The 27,334-nt window shown below is 37.9% G+C and overlaps 1 protein-coding gene and 1 non-coding gene across 2 annotated transcripts; both read right to left on the bottom strand.

The window, feature by feature from the left end:
* Positions 1 to 1,412: 1,412 nt before the first annotated feature.
* LOC131183502 (small nucleolar RNA R71) lies at positions 1,413 to 1,519 on the bottom strand. The gene has a single exon (XR_009151554.1). It is a non-coding gene; the product is annotated as a small nucleolar RNA R71 (small nucleolar RNA).
* A 23,421-nt stretch (positions 1,520 to 24,940) lies between these two features.
* LOC131183446 (cationic peroxidase 2-like) lies at positions 24,941 to 26,394 on the bottom strand. The gene is made up of 3 exons (XM_058154214.1): positions 25,958 to 26,394; positions 25,650 to 25,812; positions 24,941 to 25,552 (listed from the first exon to the last, which is right to left on the bottom strand). The coding sequence occupies exons 1-3, from the start codon at positions 26,375 to 26,377 to the stop codon at positions 25,137 to 25,139; spliced, it is 999 nt and encodes a 332-aa protein (XP_058010197.1). The 5' UTR covers positions 26,378 to 26,394; the 3' UTR covers positions 24,941 to 25,136.
* Between the last annotated feature and the right edge of the window lie 940 nt (positions 26,395 to 27,334).

Below are 27,334 nucleotides of genomic sequence, written 5' to 3'. Positions count from 1 at the left end.
CATTTCTTGTGTGCTTAATGACATGCTTAGTGTAGGATCCCATTAAGTGATGTTCCTAATCCATGGTTGAGGCACCGAAAGGAGAAGGCTTTGTGATAGATAATCAAGAAATTGGACTTAATTAACTTAGATCTAGAAATAGACTAAGGATTAAGAGGATTTACAGATTAATTAAGGAACTTAATGGGTCTTAATTAACTCTAACTCCATGAAAGTAGGATTAGATTGATTAAGGCACGCTTTGTCTCACTCGAAAGGGTATTCAAAGGATTTAAGAATTAATCTCCTTAAAACCCATAAGTTTCACAAGATTGGATAACCAATTTTAAAATCCCAAAATAGCTTGAATATGAAATCCCGAACTCCGGAATCGCCTTTTTATCATTGTTAATTCCTAATTGAATTTAATTGCTTGCCATTTTAAATTTTGCCATATTCCAACTTGCTTATTTTAATTTGATGCAATTTTAGTTTAATCATTACATTGTCGAATAGATCATTAATTTTACACATATAGAATTCATACTTCAATACCCATCAATTTATTGCTTTAATTTCAAAAATAGTTTAAATTAGGCAACTTTTTATATCAAAAATTCAATCATTAACACAACTCCTCGTGGGAACGATATCTTTTCTATATTACTTGTACGACCCGTGCACTTGCGGTTGGGCCACATCAAGTTTTTGGCGCCGTTGCCGGGGAGTTGTTTGTTTAAAATTGAATTCTTGATTATTTTAATTGTTTATAGTTTTATCTTTATTATCTTTTCATTTTGTGTTTGTTGTTCTTTTTCAGGTACTTTTAATATTTTATGAGAAGAGCTAGAAGCACAAGTGACACATCCTTATTGTTTAATCCTGAAATTGAGAAATTTTGTAAAGCCAACAAGAAAGAAACCAGAAAAAGGAAAGAAGCTTTGAGAGAAACTAAAATTGAAGCAGACATAGCTGATGAAAGAATTAGAATTGGTGGTAATGCTGGAAATGGTCGAAACAATGAAAATGTAGCCCAAGGTGAAGAAGTTGTAAATGCTAATGTGCCTAGGGGAAGTATGATGGATCATGCTATTCCTCGTTTTGATGACTTGAGAGAGAGTATAGCAAGACCAAGAATTGATGCAAATAGTTACAAGATGGATTTTGGGGTTCTTCAAATGATTCAAAATTCACAATTTGGAGGACATCCTTCTGAAAATCCACACACACATCTGAAGAAGTTCGCTATGATTTGTGACATGCAAAAACAACATGGAATGTTTGATGATGCAGCAAGATTGAAGCTATTCCCATTCTCTTTGAAAGATAGAGCATTGGATTGGCTTGATTCTTTACCTCACAACTCCATTACAAATTAGGAGCAACTCACTGATGCATTTCTTGCACAATATTTTCCACCTGGAAAAACTCAAGAATTGAGGAATCAAATGACAGCTTTTAGACCAAGAGAAGATGAAACTCTTTATGAATCATGGATGAGATGGAAGGAATTAGAGAGACAATGCCCACATCATGCCATTCCAAAATGGATGATAAACCAGAATTTTTACACAAATGTCACTCCTGCAATTAGAGGGATTATTGATGCTCAAACAGGAGGAGAATTTATTATGAAGCATGAAGATGAAGCTTATGAGCTATTGGAGAAAATTGCAAAGAATACTCATCTTTGGAGTAGTCCAAGAGGACCAGCTCCAACTCAAAAAAGGCAAGCTGCTGGATGTATAACCTTGATCCATTTAACATGATTAATGCAAAGTTTGATGCACTTACAAATGTTTTGGCTAAGAAGATGGAAGATTTGAGTATGTTGGTTAGTTCATCATCATCATCTGGAAGTTCACAGCAAGTTGCTTATGCAGAGGGAACTACCAGCAGTGGAGTAGACTGTGGAGAGCAAGCTGCATATGTTGGTAATTATGGAAACAAACAATTGGGGAATCCTTACTCTCAAACTTATAATCCAACTTGGAGGAATCATCTCAAATTTTCATGGGGAAATCAGCAAAATCAAGTTCCAAATCAAAATTTTCAACCACAACAGCAACAAGGAATTCCATATCAGCAAAACAGGCAACCATTGCCTAATTTTCAGTAGAAAAATATGAATCCTCCACCAAAACAGCAAGAACAAAGTTCCACCACAGAAGCTTTATTACAACAGATTCTTGCTAACCAAACTAAGCATGATGAGGAGATGAGAGAGATGAAAGCAAGGCTAGAACAGATGCAAACACATAACAGAATGCTGGAAAATTATATTGCACAACAAGCATCTTCCTCAGGTACCAAGTCTTTTGGAAAACTTCCAAGTCAACCAGAAAACCCAAGAGAGCAGTGTCAAGCTATTACTTTAAGAAGTGGGAAAGTTATAAATAATGAGAAGAGTGAAAAAAATGAGAAGGGTGAAAATAGTGAGAGGAGAGAAAATGAGAAAGATGTCGAGGGAGATGAAAAACAAGAGAGTGCAGAAAAAGGTAAGCAAGAGGTTGAAGAGAAAGAAGAGAAATACATACCTCCAGAGCCTTACAAGCCACAGCTTCCCTTTCCACAGAGATTTCAAAAAGCCAAGCTTGATAAGCAAATTGGGAAGTTCTTAGAGGTTTTGAAGAAGCTATATATAAATGTGCCTTTTATCGATGCTCTTTCCCAAATGCCTTCTTATGCTAAGTTTTTGAAAGAAATTCTCTCAAACAAGAGGAAACTTGAAGACCATGAAACTGTAGCTTTGACAGAAGAATGCAGTGCTATCCTCCAAAGGAAACTTCCTCCAAAGCTCAAGGATCCAGGGAGTTTTTCAATTCCATGTCACATTGGGGAATCATGTTCTACAAAAGCTTTATGTGATTTAGAGGCTAGTGTTAGCCTTATGCCCCTCTCCATTTATGAGAAGCTCAATATGGGAGATCTTAAACCAACCCACATTTCTCTTCAGTTAGCTGATAGATCAATTAAGTATCCAGAAGGGATCTTGGAAAATATACCACTGAAGGTTGGAAAATTTTACATCCCAGTTGACTTTGTCATCTTGGACATGAAGGAGGATTCTAATATCCCAATTATCTTGGGAAGACCCTTTCTAGCTACAACAGGAGCATTGATTGATGTGAAGGGAGAAAAATTGACTCTTAGAGTTGGTGAAGATCAATTGGTTTTCAATATTAATAACACTATGAAGAAGCATCATTTTGAAGCTGATACTTGCTTGAGAATTGATATCATTGATGAGCTGGTTGAAGAACACTTCAGAAAGAGATATCCGGAAGATCCACTTGAAAATTGCTTGGTTCATGGAGGAGGCATAGACTATGACAACCCTCATGTGGCTGCATATGCTCAACATTTAGAGGGAAGTCCACCATTCATTTCTGCTCCAGTTTTTCAACTCACACAAAAGGAAATAGCAGAATCTAAGCAACCATCATTCAAGGAAGAAGATGCACCTAAGGTAAAACTTAAGCAACTTCCTTCTCAGCTCAGGTATGAATTTGTTGGCACTAATAACACTTATCCAGTAATTGTAAATGCAAATTTAAGTACCTTAGAGGCTGATAAGTTGTTAAGAGTGTTGAGGCAATTTAGGAAAGTTTTAGGATATACCATAGATGACATTAAGGGAATAAGCCCACACTTTTGCATGCACAGAATTATTTTGGAAGAAAATTGTAAGCCATCTATTGAACATCAGAGGAGGTTGAACCCAAATATGAAAGAAGTTGTTAAAAAAAAATTTTGAAGTTAATAGATTCAGGGATCATATATCATATCTCGAGAAGACTTGGGTGAGCCCAGTACATGTTGTCCCAAAAAAGGGTGGAATGACAGTGGTCAAAAATGAAAATAATGAATTAATTCCCACCAGAACAGTGACTAGTTGGTGAATGTGCATAGATTACAGAAAATTAAATATAGCCACTAGAAAAGATCATTTTCCACTTCCCTTCATTGATCAAATGTTAGAAAGATTGGCTAGGCATTCTTATTTTTGCTATTTAGATGGGTATTCAGGTTTTTTTCAAATCCCTATCCATCCAAATGATCAAGAGAAAACCACTTTTATTTGTCCATATGGAACCTTTGCTTATAGGAGGATGCCATTTGGGTTGTGTAATGCACCAGCCACTTTTCAAAGGTGCATGATGGCAATCTTCTTAGATTTCATTGAAGACATAATGGAGGTTTTTATGGATGATTTTTCTGTTTGTGGATCTTCATTTGACATATGCTTGGCTAAACTTTCTAAAGTTTTGCAGCGATGTGCAGATACTGACCTTGTGTTAAACTGGGAAAAGTGTCATTTCATGGTTCAGGAAGGGATAGTGCTTGGACATTTGGTGTCTAACAGAGGAATAGAGGTTGATAAAGCCAAGGTTGAAGTGATAGAGAAGATGGCTCCTCCTACCAATGTCAAGCGAATTCGAAGTTTTCTAGGACATGCCGGGTTCTATAGACGCTTTATCAAGGATTTTTCTAAAATAGCCAAACCTTTGTCTAATTTGTTAAGTCATGACATACCATTTGTATTTGACCAAGAGTGTTTGGATGCCTTTTGCAGGTTGAAGCAAACTCTTATCACTGCACCAATCATGCAACCACCTGATTGGAGCCTACCTTTTGAAATTATGTGTGATGCTAGCAACTATGCAATTGGGGCTGTTCTTGGTCAAAGAAAAGACAAAAGGGCTTATGCTATTTATTATGCTACTAGAACATTGGATGAGGCTCAAACAAATTATGCAACAACTAAAAAGGAATTTTTAGCAATTGTCTTTGCATTGGAAAAGTTCAGACCTTACATTATTGACTCAAAGGTGGTTATATTTTCAGATCATGCTGCTATCAGGTATTTACTCCGTAAAAAGGAGGCTAAACCTAGGCTCATTAGGTGGATTCTGATGCTACAAGAGTTTGATTTGGAGATTAGAGATAAGAAGGGAGCTGAAAATGTAGTTGCGAATAATCTTAGTAGGTTGAAATTGGATGATGAAGAAATGGATGAAATCCCTATTGATGAGTTTTTCTTGGATGAACAACTTTTCTCTCTTATTGCTAAACTATCTTGGTATGCAGACTTTGTGAATTATCTATCTTGTGGAGTTTACCTCTAGGAATGACATGGCAACAAAAGAAAAAGTTTTTGCATGAGGTAAAGTTTTATAGATGGGATGATCCTTTACTCTTTAGGAGATGTTGTGATGGTTTAATAAGAAGATGTATTCCTGATGAGGAGACACAGAGTGTTATACATCATTGCCATGCTTCTGATTATGTAGGACATTTTGGAATCTCTAAAACAGCTAGTAAAATTTTGCAAGCTGGTTTCTTTTGGCCAAATCTTTTTAAGGATGTGAGGAAATTTGTGTTGGAATGTGATAAATGTCAAAGGAGTGGAAATTTGCCAAAAAGAGATCAAATGCCCCTAAATGATATTCTTGAAGTGGAATTATTCGATGTCTAGGGAATAGATTTTATGGGGCCATTTCCTCCTTCATATGGTAATAGATACATCTTAGTTGGGGTTGACTATGTGTCAAAGTGGGTGGAAGCTATTGCAACTCCAACTAATGATGCTAGAGCGGTAGTTAAATTCTTGAAGAAATTTGTTTTGAGTAGATTTGGAGCTCCAAGGGCTGTAATTAGTGATGGAGGTTCACATTTTTGTAATAAGTAATTTGAGAGCTTAATGAGGAAGTATGGTGTAGTGCACAAGATAGCTACCCCATACCACCCTCAAACTTCAGGTCAAGTTGAAATTTCTAACAGAGAACTCAAACATATCTTGGAGAAAACAGTGAGCAATTCTCGAAAAGATTGGTCTGTCAAACTAGATGATGCTTTATGGGCATATAGGACTGCTTACAAAACCCCTATAGGAACTACTCCTTTTAGGTTGGTGTATGGTAAGTCTTGTCATTTACCCGTGGAGCTAGAACATAGAGCATATTGGGCCATTCAGACCTTGAATTTTGATCTTAAGCAAGCTGGTGAGAAAAGGCTATTGCAACTTAATGAGCTTGAAGAATTGAGGATGGATGCCTATGAAAGTGCCCGTATTTACAAAGAAAGAACTAAAGTTTGGCATGATAAGCATCTTAGAAAAAAGGAATTTAAAGAAGGTGATTCAGTTTTGTTGTTCAACTCAAGATTGAAATTGTTCCCTGGACAACTTAAATTAAGGTGGACTGGTCCATATAGAGTTACTAAGGTTTTCCCTTATGGAGCAATTGAAATTTGGAGTGAAAAATCTGTGAATTTTAAGGTCAATGGGCATAGATTGAAACATTACATAACTGGAGACCCAATAAAGGGAGCAAGCTGTTACAAGCTCTCTAATCCCTCACCTCTCTTTAGTGAAATGCATGAAGAGTCCAGCTAAGGACTATAAATTAGCCCTCTTGGGAGGCATCCCAAGTTCTTTTATTTTGCTTTTGCTGATTTACTTTTATTTACATTACTTTTATTTTTTTTATCTTAAATCTCCCCAAATTCAATTTTTGACATTGTTGAATCTTGTCCCTTGTAGATGTATTTCAATGGAGGAAGGTTGGTGAACTGCTGGGGAGTGACTCTTAATCTGAAATTTTGTCCTTCAACTCTCCCAAAATTGATTGATTTTTACTGCATAACCTGTGCAGGTCTGTTTCTTGCTTTATGCAGAAAAATGAAATTTGCAGCAAACAAGGGTCAGCAGCACATGGCTTATGTTTCTTGGTGAGGTTGGGTGTGTAACTTTTAAGTATTTGTGCTTATCATGTTAATATGGTGGTAAGTGGGTCATTTTTGTAGTTTTGAGCTTATTTGGGTTGTGGGATTCAAGATGGACATACTGCATTTTCTTGGCATAACTTGGGGAGTCATTTCTCATTTGTGGATAAATGCAACTTTATGCAGATTTTATTGAGTTTTAATGTGCTAAATGTTGATTTGCAGAATTTGAGTTGAAATGGCATGATTCACAAATGCCTCTTATGTAGGATTCAATTCTACAAGCTTGTGTGACGCAATTTTGATGGATTTTGTATATCTTGATGTGTTTTTGGTGACAATTTCTCATGATTTATGCTTCATAGAATTATATTTCTTCATTCTAGGGTATTTTTCACACTTGCAAATCATTTTCAATTGTAATCTCAAACTTGTTGAATTGTGCATAAGTAACTGCATAGCTTACGCAATCCTGCATAACCACAATTCTTGCCATTTTCATCTCTGTTGCAAACTGCATAAGGATATGCATAGCTTATGCAACTCTGCATAGCCACATTTTTGTCAAATTTTATATCTGCCGAAACTTGCATAAGTGTGTGCATGACTTATGCACTTTTGCATGACTTCAAATCCTGCATTTTCTCTTTCCACCGAAACCTGCATAAGGAGAGTGCATAGCTTATGCACTTTCGCATGACCACACTCTCCAAAAATCAAAACTAGCCGAGACCTGCATAAGGAGAGTGCATAGCTTATGCACTTCCGCATAACCACCAACTCTGAATTTCAAAACTAGCCGAGACCTGCATAAGGAGAGTGCATAGCTTATGCACTTCCGCATGACCACACTTCCTGAATTTCAAAACTTGCCGAGACTTGCATAGGGAGAGTGCATGGCTTATGCACTTCCGCATAACTACCAACTCTGAATTTCAAAACTAGCCGAGACCTGCATAAGGAGAGTACATAGCTTATGCACTTCCGCATGACCACACTTCCTGAATTTCAAAACTTGCCGAGACTTGCATAAGGAGAGTGCATGGCTTATGCACTTCCGCATAACCACCAACTCTGAATTTCAAAACTAGCCGAGACTTGCATAAGGAGAGTGCATAGCTTATGCACTTCCGCATGACATATTTCTCTTAAATCCCAAAACTGGCCGAAACTTGCATGGGTCAGCGCATAAGCTATGCACTCTTGCATAATCAGTTTTTCACACTGTTTATCTTCCACCGAAACCTGCATAAGAGAGTGCATAAGTTATGCACACCCACTTCTCCCTTTATGCAGTTTTACACAAATCCTGTTCAAATCAAAAATTTTCTTCGGCATCCATTTTTCCCACCTCCACTTTCTGTCTTTTCTGTTCACGACTGTCTTTCCACGTCCATTTATTCCGGCATTTCCCCGCCCCTTCTTCTCCACTCATCTTTCCACTGCCTTTGCCCTAGCTTCCCTCTGCATCCTTTATTTTCTCCCTCAACTCCTCCATTCTTACCATCGACACCCAATGGAATCGCCTCCTCATTCCCCTCAAACCTCCCCTCTCCAAGTTTCGCCCTTGGCAATGCAGCCTCCCAACCCCGATTCCCCTCCATAAGAAACCCCTCCACCACCTCCCACAGCCACTTACAAGAGAAAAATCAGGTCAAAATCCAACCGACCCATGGCTTCTGCACCTCCTCTCTCAAAACACAAAGAACCACCCACCACCCCACTGTCAGAGCCTCCACCCAAAAACCCTAAAACTTCAGCCTCGACACAAGCCAAATCACCCTCTTCCAGCAAAAAGCAAATGTCAGCAGCATCACAGGTATCAAAACTACCTTGGCCTCTTCCTGATGCAGCTCACAAGGCAGCCTTTAAGAGACTTAAGGAAAGGAGGGTACAACCCACAAGGTACATTTCTGCAGAGGCCCTCCAATCAGCTGGTTTATTTGATAATGTTATTGCTTACCTTGATGGTATGGGTTGGATGGAATTTGTGCATAAGCAAGAAATAGTTTATCCATCTTTAGTTTTGGAATTTATTTCCTCATTTTCTGCTACCCTGAAATTGCATGACGTAGATTATAAGCCAACTATGAAATTTAGATGTTTGGGGCAAAATAGAGAGTTATCATTGGACTAATTTCATAGCATTTTTGGATTTGCAATTGATGGATTATTTAGGGTACCATATACAGGGGTAGAGGTAGCAAACAAAGGTGTTTGGAATGCTGCTCAGTTTTGGAGAATTATCACAAACCAACCTCAGGATTTTTCTGCTGGCAGATCTAAAACCTCTCAAATACTAGACCCTGCACTTAGATTTATTCATAGGCTTATTGCTAGCACTATCTTGGGCAGAGGGACTAGTTCTGGTGCTGTTGGCAAATCTGAATTGTTCATGCTATGGTGTGCTTTTCACATTGTTAAAGTTTCTCCTGGTTACTTCTTTTGTGAACATGTGTTACATATTGCCACCAAGTCCATAGGTGACATTGTCTTGGGTGGGCTCATAATTGTCATAGCTAAGCATTTTGGTTTTAATTCGGAAGAGCATCCAATACCAGCACTTTCAGACACTTTATATTTCGATGCCACACACCTATCCAAAACTGGATTCAGTTTGCCACCTTCTGACACTGCACAACCAGCAGCAGAAACTGAACCCACTGCACAACCAGAAGCACAACCTGTCCCACCAGTCCAACAACATTCTACTGAACCTACACCACCCACTCAGCCTGCACAGGACATTCCAGCAGATTCTGCACAACCTACACCCTCTGCAGCTGAACCCTCTGCATCCACAACACCTCCTCCCTTCAACACTAAAGCCTTATTCACCTATCTTGAAAGGCTTACTGATGATATATATTTTGTGGATAGGAAGCTTGACACTGGTCTTGATACCCTCAAGGATCGTCATTATCAACTATTTGACTTTGTTATGGGAACCAGAGACAAGCAGAGAGAACTAAATGAGATGATGAAGCAACTCATGGTTTTTCTGGGAATGCCACCTCCACCTCCATCACCTCCTCCAGCACCATCACTTCGACAGCAGCCAGCTCCAACCAGCCCCTTAGCAACATCTTTGGACAAGGGCAAAACAATAGAATTAGATTAGTTTCTGTTTTACTTTTGTTCAAACTTGTAGGAGTTTTTCTTTGTAGATATGTTGAAACAATTTTAATTTGTTTTGAATTCTGTTTTTCTTGAAGTTCTATTGGATGGCTATTACATTAGTTTTTCATTGATTTTCATTGCCTTTACTGCCCTTTTGTGCACACTTGTCCATACACTGTATATATTTGCATGCTTCTACTGGTGTTTGCACATTTTCCTTGCTCATCATCATGCAGTAGCTTTTGAATATACTGCACAGGCTGTGAATCCCCTTATGCAAATATTTTGCATAGCCTGTGCAGTCCTTATTGCCACTCATGCAGAACCGCACAGCTTATGCACCCTCCTTATGCACCTGTTCTGGACAGCATTTTATTTTGCATAACCTGTGCAGCTTCTTATGTATCCCCACTATCTCTTGAATTCTCATCTGCTCTATACCAGGTAACTCTTTCTTTTTTCTCTTAAATTTCACAATTCCTCGTAACTACTCTTTACTTTGAGTTTTGATAATGCACTGCTTGAGACATTGAGGACAATGTCAAATTTTGAGTTTGGGGGTGTGCATTTTGATTTTTGCTACATTTTTCACATTTTGAGTATAGGAACATCTCATCCCATTCCATTTACATATATATTGTAAATATTTTACATATACATCCATACATACATATACATAACACATTTACACACACATTATACACCACTTAGAAATTGTACACATTGCACACAATTAGATTTTCTCCATTCAGTTAATGCATTGTTCATTTTTAGGAATCATGCATCATGCATTAAAATCTTTTGCCAAATCCCTTGAGTATTGAAAATGTGCCTATGAGAGTGATTTGACTTACCTTTAGTTGGGTTTGTGGATTGAAAGTTTCCTAAGAGGTGCAAGGTTTTGAAGTGTTTATCCCTTGCCTATATCTTCTTAGCCAAAAAGCCACCCAACTAGTCCTTTAGAGATTGGAGTGTTTAGAGGGAGTTATTGGATATAAGGTAGTCAAATGATGTCTCACCAATCCTAGAACAAATTTTCTAAATCTTTCAAGGCGAAATACCAGCTTGTACTTGAAAAGAGAGATGATTAGGCATTCTTTGATTTAAACCTTCTCATTTAAAACCTTTGGCCCTTTTCCTAATTAAAATTAACCCTTGCAAACCCCTTTGAGCCTTTTTATTCCTAATTTTTCTTGAAACCCTTATTGCTACCTAGCCAATGAACCAAACACTCCAACCCTTTTTATGAGAATAATTATTTATAATATTAGGTACACAAAAAAAAAGAAGAAAAAAAGAATTAAAAGAAAAAATATATACAATAAAAGGGAGAAGAAATGCTTGTCATCTTGTAAAAGTGCTAGTATATGTGCTTTTCACTATTTGAAAGAAATCCACCCAAAGTATTAAAAGAAATGAGTTTGGGGGTGGCAATTTTAGGGACAATCATCAAAAGAAAATGCAAGATACAAGTTTAAAGTATCAAAGTGTCCCTCCATTTTTTATGTGTTTTATAAAATATGCTAGCACTTAACAATCCTCATTGTGTATTTCTCTCCTCCATATATATATATAAAATAATTAAATAAGAAGTGTACCTTATGTTTTCAAGATTGAAAATATTCTCATGCTTTGAACCCTTTTTATCCCATTTTTCTTCTTAGCCTCATTTTGAACTCCATAGCCCCATTACACCCTAAAAAGACCTTTGATCTCTTGATAGTACTTGCTACATTAGTGGAGATAGGAGTAGGGAATTTGCCTATGGGATTGGAAAATTATCTATTCATTCATTTAATTCCATCATTCTATATAGAGACACTTTGGTTATTGATTGTCCTAGAATTCCTTTTGAGCATGACTCTCTCTTTTGATTGGTTGGTTTGGAATTTTGATTGATAATTGACTTGATAGCTAAGCGGTGAAAGCTTGGATAAGCATTAGATTCTTTGCATTTTGAAGATGGGTATATGGATTGCTGGTATGGCTAAAGGGGTGTTAAGTTACTTTAATAGGTGATTTTCATAGCTCTTTGGATAAGGCACCCCTAAAAATTGCATCACATTTTAAAGTTTGCTTGAGGACAAGCAAAAGCTTGAGTTTGGGGGTATTTGATGCATACATTTTGCATAATTATTTAGATTTAATTTCATAGCCATTTTATTTGATTATTAGTCACTTTTAGCTAATTTCATTAGTTATTTAGTTAGTTTTTTTCATAATTGTCAATTTTGGATTAATTTGTAATTTTTAGTTTGTTTTGTAGGAAAAATGGTGTTTTTGAAGGACTTAAAAGAAATTTTGCCATTGAGGAGTGATCTCTACAGCCAAAGATGTCAAAAACAAGTTTCAAAGTTGAAATATGCATTGGCCAAATTGCGCATAACTTGCCGCATAACTTATGCAGATCTGCATAAGGAGAAGAAACACTGTTCCAATACCTGCCGAATTGTGCATAAGGAGAGTGCATAGCTTATGCAGATTCACGCCCCCCTTATGCAATCTCACGGAATTGTGCATAACCTATGCACCTGGTCATGCAGTTTCGCATAAGTGAACCAGAAACCAGCCGAAACTTGCATAAGGGACTGCATGACTTATGCAGTCCACTTATGTAGTCCCACAAAGACTTTATTAATGAGCTGGCAGAAGATTCCCTCAGAAAATCTCACCTCAAACACACCATTTTAGGGCTCCATGTCAGAAAAAGCTATAAAAAGGACCCTTATCCCATTTTAGAAGAGAGACAAGAAGGGAAGGAAGAAAAGGGAAAGGAGAAGGCAGCAGCTAAAGAGTCATAATCACCTCCACACCATTTCCAACTAGATTTGGAGATTTCTTTCTTTTCTTACATTTTTTCTACATTTCTAGTGTTGAGCTTTTTGTTTCTTAGTTTAGATTAAAGCTTTATTTCCATATAAATTCAGAATATCTTGTAAATATTATGGATAGTGAGTAGTTTACTTAGATTCTGGAGTAAGGGATGTAATATTTGAGATATTTTGTGGATTTTGATTGGGTAATCCATATTTTGTGGTCTTAATGAGTTTTATTCATTTCTTGTGTGCTTAATGACATGCTTAGTGTAGGATCCCATTAAGTGATGTTCTTAATCCATGGTTGAGGCACCGAAAGGACAAGGCCTTGTGATAGATAATCAAGAAATTAGACTTAATTAACTTAGATCTAGAAATAGACTAAGGATTAAGAGGATTTACAGATTAATTAAGGAACTTAATGGGTCTTAATTAACTCTAACTCCACGAAAGTAGGATTAGATTGATTAAGGCACGCTTTGTCTCACTCGAAAGGGTATTCAAAGGATTTAAGAATTAATCTCCTTAAAACCCATAAGTTTCACAAGATTGGATAACCAATTTTAAAATCCCAAAATAGCTTGAATATGAAATCCCGAACTCCGGAATCGCCTTTTTATCATTGTTAATTCCTAATTGAATTTAATTGCTTGCCATTTTAAATTTTGCCATATTCCAACTTGCTTATTTTAATTTGATGCAATTTTAGTTTAATCATTACATTGTCGAATAGATCATTAATTTTACACATATAGAATTCATACTTCAATACCCATCAATTTATTGCTTTAATTTCAAAAATAGTTTAAATTAGGCAACTTTTTATATAAAAAATTCAATCATTAACACAACTCCTCGTGGGAACGATATCTTTTCTATATTACTTGTACGACCCGTGCACTTGCGGTTGGGCCACATCAAGTTTTTGGCGCCGTTGCCAGGGAGTTATTTGTTTAAAATTGAATTCTTGATTATTTTAGTTGTTTATAGTTTTATCTTTGTTATCTTTGCATTTTGTGTTTGTTGTTCTTTTTCAGGTACTTTTAATATTTTATGAGAAGAGCTAGAAGCACAAGTGACACATCCTTATTGTTTAATCCTGAAATTTAGAAATTTTGTAAAGCCAACAAGAAAGAAACCAGAAAAAGGAAAGAAGCTTTGAGAGAAACTAAAATTGAAGCAGACATGGCTGATGAAAGAATTAGAATTGGAGGCCAAAGTAGAATAGAGCAGAGGGTTCTTCAGGTGTTCCCTATATGGGTACCATGGATAGTGGAGGCCAAAGTCATTACAGAGGAAGGAGTATAAACAACAAGAAGGGTGGTTTTAAACACAGATCTCAAGGATTCAAACCAGGGTATGGATCCAACAGTGGTTACAGTTCGGGTTACAGCAGTTCTGGGTCTGGTTCAGGATCTTCCTTGGCACCTTGCATGCAGTGTAGAAGAGGACATTCAGGACCTTGTATGATGGGTTCAGGAGTATGTTTCTGATGTGGCCAGTAGGGTCACTTTGCTAGAGAATGTCCCGTGTTCAGCGAGCCACAGATGGGGTCATAGGGTTCTATTGCGAATGTTCCTCGTCAATTGTATCCTGGTGCTTTCAGCATGGCAGGCAGTTAGTTTAGTGGCCAACAGGGCCGAAGATAAGGAAGACGTGGATTTGGAGGCAGGTCAGGAGGTAGAAGTCAACTTCAGGGATCTGCAATGTAAGATAGGGGTCAGGCTCAGATTTTCACTTTGACCCACTAGGATGCTCAGGCTTCCAATGCAGTTGTGGCAGGTATTCTTCTAGTCTATTCCTATGAGGCTCGTGTTTTGATAGATCCAGGTGCTACGCACTCATTTGTCTCCCCTAATTTTGCCATGAGATTGGGTAGGAACCCTACAACTTTAGAATGCCCCTTATCTGTAGCTACCCCTCTTAGTGACAACATAAATGTGGATATGGTTTTTTCGGGTAGCCTAGTGATAGTGGATGGAAGGGTCCTCACCGCAGACTTGGTTCCTCTACCAGTAATGGATTTCAATGTAATTTTGGGAATGGATTGGCTGGTAACTCATTATGCCGCTTTAGACTGCAGGAACAAAAGGGTCTACTTTCATATACCTGGTGTGGAAGAGTTTAGCTTTGATGGTGACAGGAGCATGGCTCCATATAACTTGGTGTCAGTAATTAGTGCTAGAAAAATGTTGAGGTGTGGGTGCCAAGGGTATTTGGCATTGGTGAGAGATACATCTGTAGAAGGTGTTAACATTGAGAATGTTCCTGTTGTCAGAGTATTTATGGATGTCTTCCCTGAGGAGCTTTCAGGGTTACCACCAGGAAGGGAAATAGAGTTCTGTATTAACGTTATGCCGCGTACAAACCCCATATCAATGCCGCCTTACAGGATGGCACTAGCAAAATTGAAAGAGCTAAAGGAGTACCTATAGGAGCTTTTGGACAAGGGTTTCATACGTCTGAGCACTTCACCCTGGGGCACTCCTATTCTATTTATGACAAAGAAAGATGGGTTCTTAAGGTTGTGTATTGATTATAGACAGCTGAATAAGGTGACTGTGAAGAACAAGTATCCACTTCCTCGGATCGATGATCTGTTTGATCAGCTCCAACGGGCTAGATTCTTTTCCAAAATTGATCTACGATCAGGCTACCATCAGTTGAGAATCAGGAATGAGGATGTGTCCAAGACAGTATTCAGGACAAGATATGGTCATTATGAGTTTTTGGTGATGTCTTTTAGACTCACTAATGCACCAGCAGCCTTCATGGACTTGATGAACATGGTGTGTAGGCCATTTCTAGACCGTTTTGTCATTGTATTTATAGATAACGTTTTGGTATACTCTCAGACCGAGGAAGAACATGTGTGGCATTTGAGGATGGTGTTGCAGACTTTGAGGGAGCACCAGCTATATGCTAAATTTTCAAAGTATGAATTTTGGCTAGAAAGCATCTCATTCTTAGGACACGTGATTTCTAATGAAGGCATTCAAGTGGATCCTAAGAAAATTGAGGCGGTAACTGATTGGCTTAGGCCTATAACAGTCATTGAGGTGTGGAGTTTTCTGAGCCTAGCTGGCTACTATAGGCATTTTGTGCAGAATTTCTCCAGGATAGCAGCTCCCCTAACTAAGTTAACTCGGAAGAATGTTCTGTTCATTTGAACAGATGATTGTGAGGAGAGCTTCCAGAAGCTTAAGGAATGTCTAACTACAACCCCTGTGTTGACATTACCGATGAGTGGTGAAGGATATGCCATGTGCTGTGATGCCTCTAGAGTTGGTTTGGGATGTGTTTTGATGCAGCATAGGAAAGTAGTGGCTTATGCTTCAAGGCAACTAAAAAGGCATGAGTAGAACTACCCTACCTGTATGGTGATTTGAAAATGGCGGCTGTAGTTTTTGCACTAAAGATCTGGAGACACTACCTGTATGGTGAAGTTTGCGAGATATACACCAACCACAAGAGTTTGAAGTGCATATTCTAACAGAGGGATTTAAACCTGAAGCAGAGGAGATGGATGGAGCTTCTGAAGGACTATGAGTGTACTATCCAGCACCACCCTGGGAAGGCCAATGTAGTAGCAGATGCTTTGAGTAGAAAATCTTCTGGTAGCTTAGCGCACATATCAGCGGAGAAGAGGCCGTTAGTTGATGGATCAAGGTCTGATCTTAGATATTTCAGACGAGGGGGCATTATTGGCCCATTTTTCAGTGAGACCAGACCTGCGAGACAGAATTAGAGTTTTCTAGCACAGAGACCCACAATTGATGAAGATTATAGAAATAGTACATCTGGGTGAAGGTGATGAGTTTGGATTTGCCAATGATGGCGCTCTTATTCAAGGTTCCACAATATGTGTGCCCGACGTGGACAATCTCAGGAATGAAATCATGTGAGAGGCACACTATACACTGTACAATGTCCACCCAGGCTCCACCAAGATGTACCATGATGTGAAAGATAGCTACTGCTAAAATGGCATGAAGGGAGACCTAACAGACTTTGTATCCAAGTGCTTGACTTGTCAGAAGGTGAAGTTTGAACACCAGAGGCTGTCAGGGAAGCTGCAAGAGCTCCCTATCCCAGAATGGAAGTGGGAAATGATCATTATGGATTTTGTAACTGGGTTACCTCATACCACATGGGGATATGATTCGATATGGGTAATTGTAGATCGTCTAACTAAATCAGCTCATTTCTTGCCTGTGAGAACCACCTATTCTATTGCACAATATGCTAGGCTCTATGTTCGAGAAATAGTCAGATTGCATGGAGTTCCTACTTCCATAATATCTGACAGAGGGCCCCAGTTCACTTCTAGGTTTTGGAGAAAGCTGCAAGAGGCACTTAGCACGCAGTTAAACTTTAGTACCGCGTTCCACCCTCAGACTGACGGGCAGTTCGAAAGGGCAATTCAAACACTGGAAGACATGCTTCGCATGTGTGTTTTGGATTTTAGAGGTCAATGGGATGATCAGCTACCATTAGTAGAGTTTGCCTACAACAACAGTTATCATTCCAGCATCAAGATGGCACCCTATGAGGTGCTATATGACAGAAAATGTAGGTCTCCTCTGTGTTGGATGGAAATGAGAGAAGCGAAGGTGCATGATGTAGACCTAGTGCAGTACATTTTAGAGATGGTTCCTTTAATCAGGGAACAATTGAAAACAGCTTTCAACAGACATAAGAGTTATGCAGATCCCAGATGGAGGGATGTAGAGTTTGCAGTAGGCGATTATGTATTCCTGAAGGTTTCTCCATTGAAGGGAGTCATGAGATTTGGAAAGAAGGGCAAGTTGGCACCTCGGTATATTGGACCTTATGAGGTTACTGATAGAGTTGGAGCAATTGCTTATTGGTTGGAGTTACCACCTAGCCTTTCTCATGTTTGTCATGACCCAACCTATGGGCCGGACCGGCACTAGGACTTGGGCCAGCCTAAAGCCCCCGAGGCCCGTAGTAAGCCTAACTATTCCTCAATCCAACTCTAAGGCCCATTTGGGCCCAATTTCAAGAATTCAACCAGACAGAGTCTAGCCATAAAATGGACCATTTAACGGGTAGTTTTTTACTCGCCCGACCTATAAACACAATATATAATAAACTAGGGAGCTCAGCTCACCCTCCACATAATCAAATGTCATAAAAATAAATGGGAGCTTAGCTCCCTCATCCAATCCAACCATACATGCATTTAATAAATTTACAGGTCTAACAAGACAATTATATTACAGACCCAATCAAATAAATATTTCTAAAACATGCAAAAATTCTAGGAGTTAACAGACTTACACAAACATTATAGACATTAATAGACGACCTATGAAAAAGAAAAGTAGGTTAATCACAACAATAATCCTCCTGTAGCCTGGAAAAATAATGAATAGGAGTGAGCGTTTGACTCACAGAGTAAAATATCAATTTTAATCATAATCTTTATAGCTATCTAAAGCTAATGCACCCTATAGAGTGAAATGCAACATCATCATAAGTTTCATACAAATCACATCAAAAAGGTAATTTGGAGCACTCACACACCCGATAATGTCAAATAATACATATACGGGAGCTGATCCCCTATACAGCCCTCTTAATCCAACCTCTGCCAGCAAAGATCTCAAGTCGGACTTTCGCTTAATAAACCAAATACGGGGTCCCAGCAAAGATCTCAAGCCGTGTCTACCCCGAAGGACTGGGTCTCAGCGAAGATCTCAAGCCGTGTCTACCCGTCCTATCCATATCCAACACCATACCACACGCACGCCAACACACGCGCACTGCTCCAAATTACCACAAACAACATCCATGGCACTTTAACAGTTGTGAATGTAACATAAAATGTGCCTAGAGTTTAACTACATAGATACATATTTATAAGTGATGCATGGGCATGCTTGAACATTTAATAATATCGAAATTATAATTAAAATTAATATTTTACTCACAGACTCAACCGAAGTCACTGTGGCGGCTGGGTGGAGGAGAAAGGCTGCCCCGGCTCACCTGACAATTTTATTACAACTATTTAGTATATTTGACTCAATACAAACTAAGAAAAGACCAAAGATGTCCTAAATCGTGTCGAAAATCCGGCAGAGTCTCCCCTATACCTAGGACTTACCCAACCTGCAAAAGGGCTTAAAACGCACTTCTATATCCACAAACCATATACCCACAACTCAATCATATCACACAGCCCCTCCTGGGCCCATCCAAATAGTCATCAATCACAATATATAAAATTACAGTTTAGTCCTTATAATTGACCCTTTTGCAAAAACTACCCAAATGAGCTCTAAAAATTCTAAAACTTTGCTTTGCGGTCCTTAGCAACATTACTAAGCTAATGCAAAAGGAATCATAATTTTCTGAGCTACCATGAATATTTTATGGATTTTTAATCCAATTCAAGCACTAGACAATTAAGAAAAAGGTTTGGGTTTACCTATGCCGATTTCGACCTTGGGAACACGCTCGAGACGTCTGTCAACGGTGGGGTAGCCAAAATCTCGACCCTATTCCGAGACTTTTTTGGTAGCCTATCTGTTTGGCCCGAAATTTACAGACCTGGGCAATCGTTGAATTTTCGCGAATTGAATGTACCTACACGAAGACCACAACACGGGGGTTAGTATATAATTTTTATGAAATTTTCTAAGCTCATTTAGTGCTCAAAAAAATACTACGAAGTTTCGTGGGACCCACTGAAAAACGGTGTCGAAAAATTTTGAAATTTATAATGTCACGAAGCTCTTGACGAGTGGAGCGCTCCGGTACTCTCGGTTTTCTTGTGGGGTTCACGGTTTGTGAGAAATCTAGCCCAAAAGTCGAAATGGGCTACAAATTCCCAAACAAAAATTGGGCAAACCGCTTGATGGATTTTGGTGTTCTTAGTGTCTATGGAAAGCTCTCGAGGTGTAGATGTGTTTTGACACAAGACCCGATCTGATCGGTGGCCGGATCGGCCGGATTTTGGTCGGGAAGGTGAAGCATCGCGCTCGCACAGGGGAGGATTTTGCACGTCATTTTCGGCAGCTTGGAGCACCAGCCGGCAGTGGGGAAGGGCTAGGGTGGTGCGCTAGCGAGGTGGGGAGGCTGAGGTGACAGCGGCGCGGCGTGGGGAGGAGGGAGGAGAGAGAAAACTGGAGAGAAAGGAAGAGCGACGGGAACACGCGGGGAGAAGAAAAAAGAAGAAGAAGGCCGATCTGATTCGACTGGTCCGATCCGGTCTGGTTTGATTCGGCCGGTCCTTTTCAGGATACAAAATTTTGAATTTTTTACTCTGCCTTGGGATCGAAAACGATGCCCAAAAATTCTGAAAAAATTCTAGAAAACTCAAAAAAATTCGTAGAGTCCAAATATATTTTTAGTTTTGCCACGTGGACTTTAAATTAATTTTTAAAAATCATCAAAGTTTTATATTTTCGAAAAATCGAATCCGATTTCTAAAATCCAAAAAATTTCAAATAATTTCCCAAAAATTTAAATAAAAAAATATATTAATATTTACCCACAAAATAATAGATTTAAAAATTTGGGGTGTTACATTCTTCCCCCCTTACAGAAAATTCATCCTCAAATTTTACACAAGGCATAATAAAGTACAGAATTACACATTGAATAGATAAGGGTACTTGCTACGCATGTCCCGCTCTGACTCCCAGGTGCACTCTTCCACTGACTGGCTCCTCCACAAAACTTTAACCATAGGGATCTGTTTTGATCTTAGCTACCTCACTTGATAGTCCACTATGGCTACAGGTTGCTCCTCGAACATTAGGTCTTCTTTCAGCTCTACTACATTCGATTGTAGCACATGAGAAGAATCAGGTATGTATTTCCTGAGCATGGAGATGTGGAACACAGGATGTACATGAGAAAGGTTGGATGGTAACTCCAACCGATAGGCAACTGCTCCAACTCTACCAGTAACCTCAAAAGGTCCAATATATCGAGGTGCCAACTTGCCCTTCTTTCCAAATCTCATGACTCCCTTCATCGGAGAAACCTTCAGAAATACATAATCGCCCACTGCAAACTCTACATCCCTCCGTCTAGGGTCTGCATAACTCTTCTACCTACTGAAAGCTATTTTCAATCGTTCCCTAATTAAAGAAACTATCTCTGAAGTGTACTGCACTAGGTCTACATCATGCACCTTCGCTTCTCCCATTTCATCCAACATATAAGAGACCTACGCTTTTTGCCATATAATGCCTCATAGGGTGCCATCCCTATGCTGGAATGATAATTGTTGTTGTAGGCAAACTCCACCAAGGGTAGCTGATCATCCCATTGACCTCCAAAATCCAAAACACACATGCGAAGCATGTCTTCCAGTGTTTGGATTGTCCTTTCGGACTGCCCATCTGTCTGAGGATGGAAAGCTATACTAAAGTTCAACTGTGTGCCAAGTGCCTCCTGTAACTTTCTCCAAAATCAAGAAGTGAACTGGGGCCCTCTGTCAGATATTATGGAAGCAGAAACTCTATGCAATCTGACTATTTCTCAAATATAGAGTCGGGAGTACTGTGCAACAGAATATGTGGTCTTCACAGGCAAGAAATGAGCTGATTTAATCAGATGGTCTACAATTTCCCATATCGAATCATATCCCCGTGTGGTATGAGGCAACCCAGTCACAAAATCTATAGTAATCATTTTCCACTTCTATTCTGGGATAGGGAGCTCTTGCAGCTTCCCTGATAGCCTCTGGTATTCAAACTTCACCTTCTGACAAGTCAAGCACTTGGACACAAAGTCTACTATATCTCTCTTTATGCCATTCCACCAATAGCTATCTTTCACATCATGGTACATCTTGGTGGAGCTTGGGTGGACATTATACAGTGTATAGTGTGCCTCTCGTATGATTTCATTTCTAAGATTGTCTATATCGGGCACACATATCCTGGAACCTTGCATAAGGGCGCCATCATTGGCAAATCCAAACTCACTACCTTCACCCTGTTGTACTCTTTCTATGATCTTCTTCCTCTTCCTCGTGCCACCGTTGCTCTCCCTCTCTCTCTCATTTTCTCTCTCCTCTCTCCTCCTCTCGCTGCCTCACTGCCTCCCCAGCACGCCAGTGCACCTCTAGTATCCCTCCCCGCCGCTAGTCGATGCTCCAGGCCGCCGAAAAAAGGCCCAAAAGCTCTCCCTACGTGCCGCGCAACTTTTCACCTTCCCGGCCAAAATCCGACCTATCTGACTACCAATTGGACTGAGTCTTATCCCAAAACATATCTACACCTCGAGAGCTTTCCATAGACACTAAGAACACAAAACTCCATCGAGCATTTTGTCCAATTTTTGCCCGGGAAGTTTTAGCTTATTATGACTTTCGGGCTAGATTTCTCGAAAACCGTAAACTCCACCAAAAATCTGAGAGTACCGGAGTGCTCCACTCGTCGAGAGCATCGCGGCAATACCCATTTCAAATTTTTTTGACACCGTTTTTTGGTGGGTCTCGCGAGACTTCACAGTATTTTTTCGAGCATTAAATGAGTTTAGAAAATTTCGTAAAAATAATATATTAACCCTCGTGTTGTGGGCTTCATGTAGGTACATTCAATTCGCAGAAATTTGACGGTTGCTCGGGTTTGCAATTTCGAGCCGGGCAGACAGACTACCGAGAAAGCTTCAAAATTGAGCTGAAAGTATAGGCTACCCCACCATTTTCAGACGTCTCGAGCGCGTCTCTAGAGTCGGAATTGGCATAGGTAAACCCGAACCCTCATTTTCCTTAATTATCTAGTGCCTGATTTCGATTAAAAATCTATAAAATATTCATGATATGTTAGAAAAATATAGTTACTTTTGCGTTAGCTCTATAATATTACTAAGGACTGCGGGGTAAAATTTTAGAATTTTTGGAGCTCAAATGGGTAGTTTTTGCAAAAGGGGTAATTATAGGGACTAAATTGTAATTTTTCAAATTGTGGTTGTTGACTGTCTGGGTGGGCCCAAGAGGGGCCATGTGATGTGATTGAGTTGTGGATGTATGACTTATGAATATAGAAGTGCATTTTGAACCCTTTTGCAGGTTGGGTAGGTCCTAGGTATAGGGGAGACTCTGCAGGATTTTCGACACGACTTAGGGTGTCTTTGGTCTTTTTCCAAGCTTGTATTGAGTAAAATATATTAAATAATTGTAATAAAATTTGTCAGGTGAGCCGAGGCAGCCTTCCTCCTCTCCCCAACCGTCGCAGTGACCTTGGTTTAAGTCTGTGAGTAAAATATTAATTTTAATTATAATTTTAATATTATTATATGTTCAGGCATGCCCATGCATCACTTATACATATGTCTCTATGTAGTTAAACACTAGGCACATTTTATATTGCATTCTTAATTGATGAAGTGCTATGGATGTGTTTGTGGTAATTTGGAGTAGTGTGCGTGCGTTAGCGTGCGTGTGGTGTGTGGTATCGGATATGGATAGGACGGGTAGACATGGCTTGAGAGACACTCGCTGGGACTCGGTCCTTTATGGATAATTCGAGGTAGGCACGGCTTGAGAGACACTCTCTGGCCCCCGCATTTAGTTTATTAAGTGAAAGTCCAGCTTGAGAGACACTCACTGGCAGAGGTTGAATTAAGAGAACCTTATAGGGGATCAGCTCCTATATATGTACTGTTTGAATAGTATTGGGTGTGTGAGTGCTCCAAATTGCCTTTTTACTGTTATGATGTGATTTGTATGAAATTTATGATGATGTTGCATTCCATTCCTTATGATGCATTAGCTTTAGATAACTATAGAAATTGTGGTTAAAATCAGTATTTTACTCTCTGAGTCGAACGCTCACTCCTGTTCATCTTACTCTTTCAGGCTATAGGAGGATTACGTATTGTGACTAACCTGCTCTTCTTCTTCGCAGGTCAATTAGTAGTATCTAATATATTTTATACAATTGAGTTAAAATTTAGACTCCGCATGTGTTATGTATTTTAATTAATTTGGATCCGTAATATAATATTATATTGAATTTGTAAGAATATTAATTGCATGCATGACTGGATTAGATGAGGGAGCTGAGCTCCCATTAGACTTTATGATATTATGAGTATGTGGAGGGTAAGTTGAACTCTCCAATTTATTATATATTGTGTTTACAAATTGGTCGAGTGAAAAACCCCCCGTTGAATGGTCCATTTTATGGCCGGACTCTGTCCAGTTAAATTCTTGAAATTGGGTCCAAATTGGCCTTAGGATTAGGTTGAGGAATAGTTAAGCTTACAACGGGTCTCGGGGGCTTTAGGATGGCCCAGGTCCTAGTGCCGGTCCGGCTCATAGGTTGGGTCATGACAAAATAAATAATAAAAAAATAAACACATTATTTTATAATGATTGAATATATAAAATGTACTATATTCATTTTCAAAGATTAATTAAGCAAAAGCCAAATGAATTATGGGTAGAAGCTTCTCTTGATGCTTGCATTAATCAATTCATAGAAAGGATCGATGAAACGCATCTTAACTAATTAATATAATTTATCATTACGCTTGTTCCTTTCTTCAACTTGACCCTCAAAGTATGCTTAACTTTTCTAAATTTTGGCGACATGCTCACCTTTTTCCACCAAATAATGATAATAACTTATTTTTCGTATTTTTGGCTTTTTGGATTTTGTTAAGGTCCATATCTAATATAAGTTGGATTTCCTACGAAAATCAATTTAATAATTATAATATTAAATATATTATATTAAATATTTGTATCAAAATTTTTATAAAATTATTAAAGTATTATAATAAATACTCAAATTTATTAAGATACACACACACACACACACACATATATATATATATATATATATATATATATATATATATATATATATATATATATATCTTCTTTATTTATAAAAAATCAGATTGATTAAATAATAATTAATGAACTATATAGTTAAAAATATTCTTAATTTAATTTAAATTTTTTATTTTTAGTTTAACAATTATTGGGATTAGATAGACGTGATTAGTTTTAGTCTGAAGTTTCTAAGGTCCGAGATTGAATTAAAGGATATTTCAATTTTACTATCGGTTTCGATTGATATTAGTTTTGATTTGATTTCGGTTCAATTTAATCTGATTTAATTAAATTTAATAATTTTTTAATTTAAGTTTTCTATTTTTAAAGAAATTTTATAATAATTGAATAATAATTAAGTTCATGCATGAAAATTCATATAAGAGAATATTTATATAGCTTGAAAACATTATATCATTTCATTATCAGCTTACACTAAATACATCAATATTCATCCCTATATAATAAATCATATCATTATCCTTTCATAAGATAAAAGATAGATTATTTCACACTTACCATATGGGAACTTACCAAGTCCATCTTAATTCAATATGCAATATATAAGATAAAATTCATAAAATCCATATATTTATATCTAGATTTTATGAGAAACTAGATTTAGATAAGTTTTTTCTTTCTCGTATGGGAAATTCTTGGCAGTCTCATGAGTTTATTGCAGAACATATTTTCCTAATTTCACCATCAGTGCCTGTCTTCACTCCAGTGTTACTCATCTTAACCATGGATCTTCCAAACTCAACATTGAATGCAGCTAAACCAGTAATACCCAGGAAACGTTGAACAATTGCTCTCGTTGAAGCATCAGTCCACAATTTCTGATCAGACTCGAGTATTCCTCGCCCATCTCTCAGGTTGTCGAAGAAAGATGCATCAAATCTGTTTTCACTACCTGTATCAAAAGCAACTCGCTTTGTCCCATCCCCGTTCTGTGGACACAGTGCTTGTAGTTGAGGGAGGAACGAAGCATTAATGGAAGGATCAGAACTTGCGGTGCCATTGAAGTTGTATAATCTGTAACTAAAGAACTGGCAAGCTGTAGTTCCTATGGTGTGTCCTCCTGTATATAGAAGAAGACAAGTGTTATATAACTGAATAAAGCGCGTACATAACCATAGCAGAATATAGGAAGGACATATTATAATGTTAAAGCTTACCAACAAGTACGACAAGATCTTGTGTGTTAAGACCCTTGGCAGAGAACTTTTGCTTTTGGGAATCAATGGATTCTGTGAAGCCAGGCAAATCAGTTGTTTCGGATGCCAATGACACCCGGCCGTCTCTACGTCCGGTAGGCACCAGCCAACTTCGTCCACCAGTCTGCATGAAATTTGAAGAAGCTACCTTTAGCAATAAGCATATGTATATATATAGACATTGATCTATAACTGTGCTAAAATAAGCATTTATAGTTTGAATGTCCTGATGAATTGCAACATCATGATTAATTAGATGTGATGATTACCAGAACAACAGAGTCACGGGCTGCAAGTGCAAGAATATCAGCGCAAGAAACAATTCCAGGACATGCAGCTTCAAGCTGAGTCTTGGCATCGTCAATAACTTCATAGCCTCTCAACCCAAGATTTGGTGGGGCAGTTTTCTCAGTATTGGAACCATCGATAAGGACAGAAGCATCGCAACCTCGAACAAAGCAATCATGGAAATGCATCCTCAGCAAAGCAGGAGCAATTGCAGTGTTAGATCGAAAATGTGTTGCAACAGTTGAGCTCACAATGGATTCAGCTCTAGGACATGTAGTAGCATAGAAACCAACACGAGTGCCTTGGCCATGCACCAAGGTCTCAGACATAACAACAAAGACGCACATTAATATAATAATGTGTGTAATTTGGCTTGAAGAAGAACAAGTGTATCTCTCCATATCTTGGGTTTTGCTAGGTTTTAGTTTTGGTTGGTGGGTGTCCGATGACAGTGAGTATTTATAAATGAATCAGGAGGTCAACATAACGAGACGATGGGCCCAAGTAAGAAAAGGCCGCTGCGAATTTTCTCAATAAATACAAATAATGCCAGAGCTGCGTTTACTTTTCTTTTGCGGATCAATATCCATTTCTGGTACCTCTCGTGAACGGCATAGGAGATAATAATTGCTAGTAATTGCTAAATTTCTTTATTATTATTATTATTATTATTATTATTATTATTATTATTATTATTATTTTAGCTTCGATTTGAGAATCAAATTACTAAGTTAAAACTAAGAAGAGATTATTAAATGCATTCGGTGAACATGTATTATCTCTTATAATTATGTGAAATTTATTGTTTATATTATCAGGACTTATATTTTTGTGAGAGAGAGAGCATTTCTTTTATATGCATTGAAAATATTCCATAATCTTTTAAAACTAAGTATCTGTTTGACATTAAAGGTGTAAAGGCAAAATTACTTTTGAAGAAAAAAGTATTATTTTATATACTATTATAATAAGTAGTTTAAAAAAAAGTTATTTTTTTATTTTAATATTTTTATGATTAAAAATTATTAAATTTAATTTTAAATTATTTTTTAATACTCTCTAACTAATTCTCAACAGCAGTTTTAACAGTAATACTAAACATACCCTGAATTTGAAATCACTAATCGCTATTGATATCCCCGATTAAAACATTTCCATAGAGCCTAAATCTTATTTATCATATATAAAAGAAATATATGGATTATTTTATATGTAAATTTTATCATACATTTAAGATAGATCAGAATATAAAAAGAAAAGAAAGGACATATGAAACACATCCTATATAAATGATCATGATATCAATTAATTAGATTTTCTTATGTTTATATGAATAATTGAAATTTTATTAAAACATA

Source organism: Hevea brasiliensis, chromosome 9, assembly GCF_030052815.1.
Source record: "Hevea brasiliensis isolate MT/VB/25A 57/8 chromosome 9, ASM3005281v1, whole genome shotgun sequence".
NCBI lineage: Eukaryota > Viridiplantae > Streptophyta > Magnoliopsida > Malpighiales > Euphorbiaceae > Hevea > Hevea brasiliensis.
This window is presented reverse-complemented; position numbering and strand designations above follow the sequence as displayed.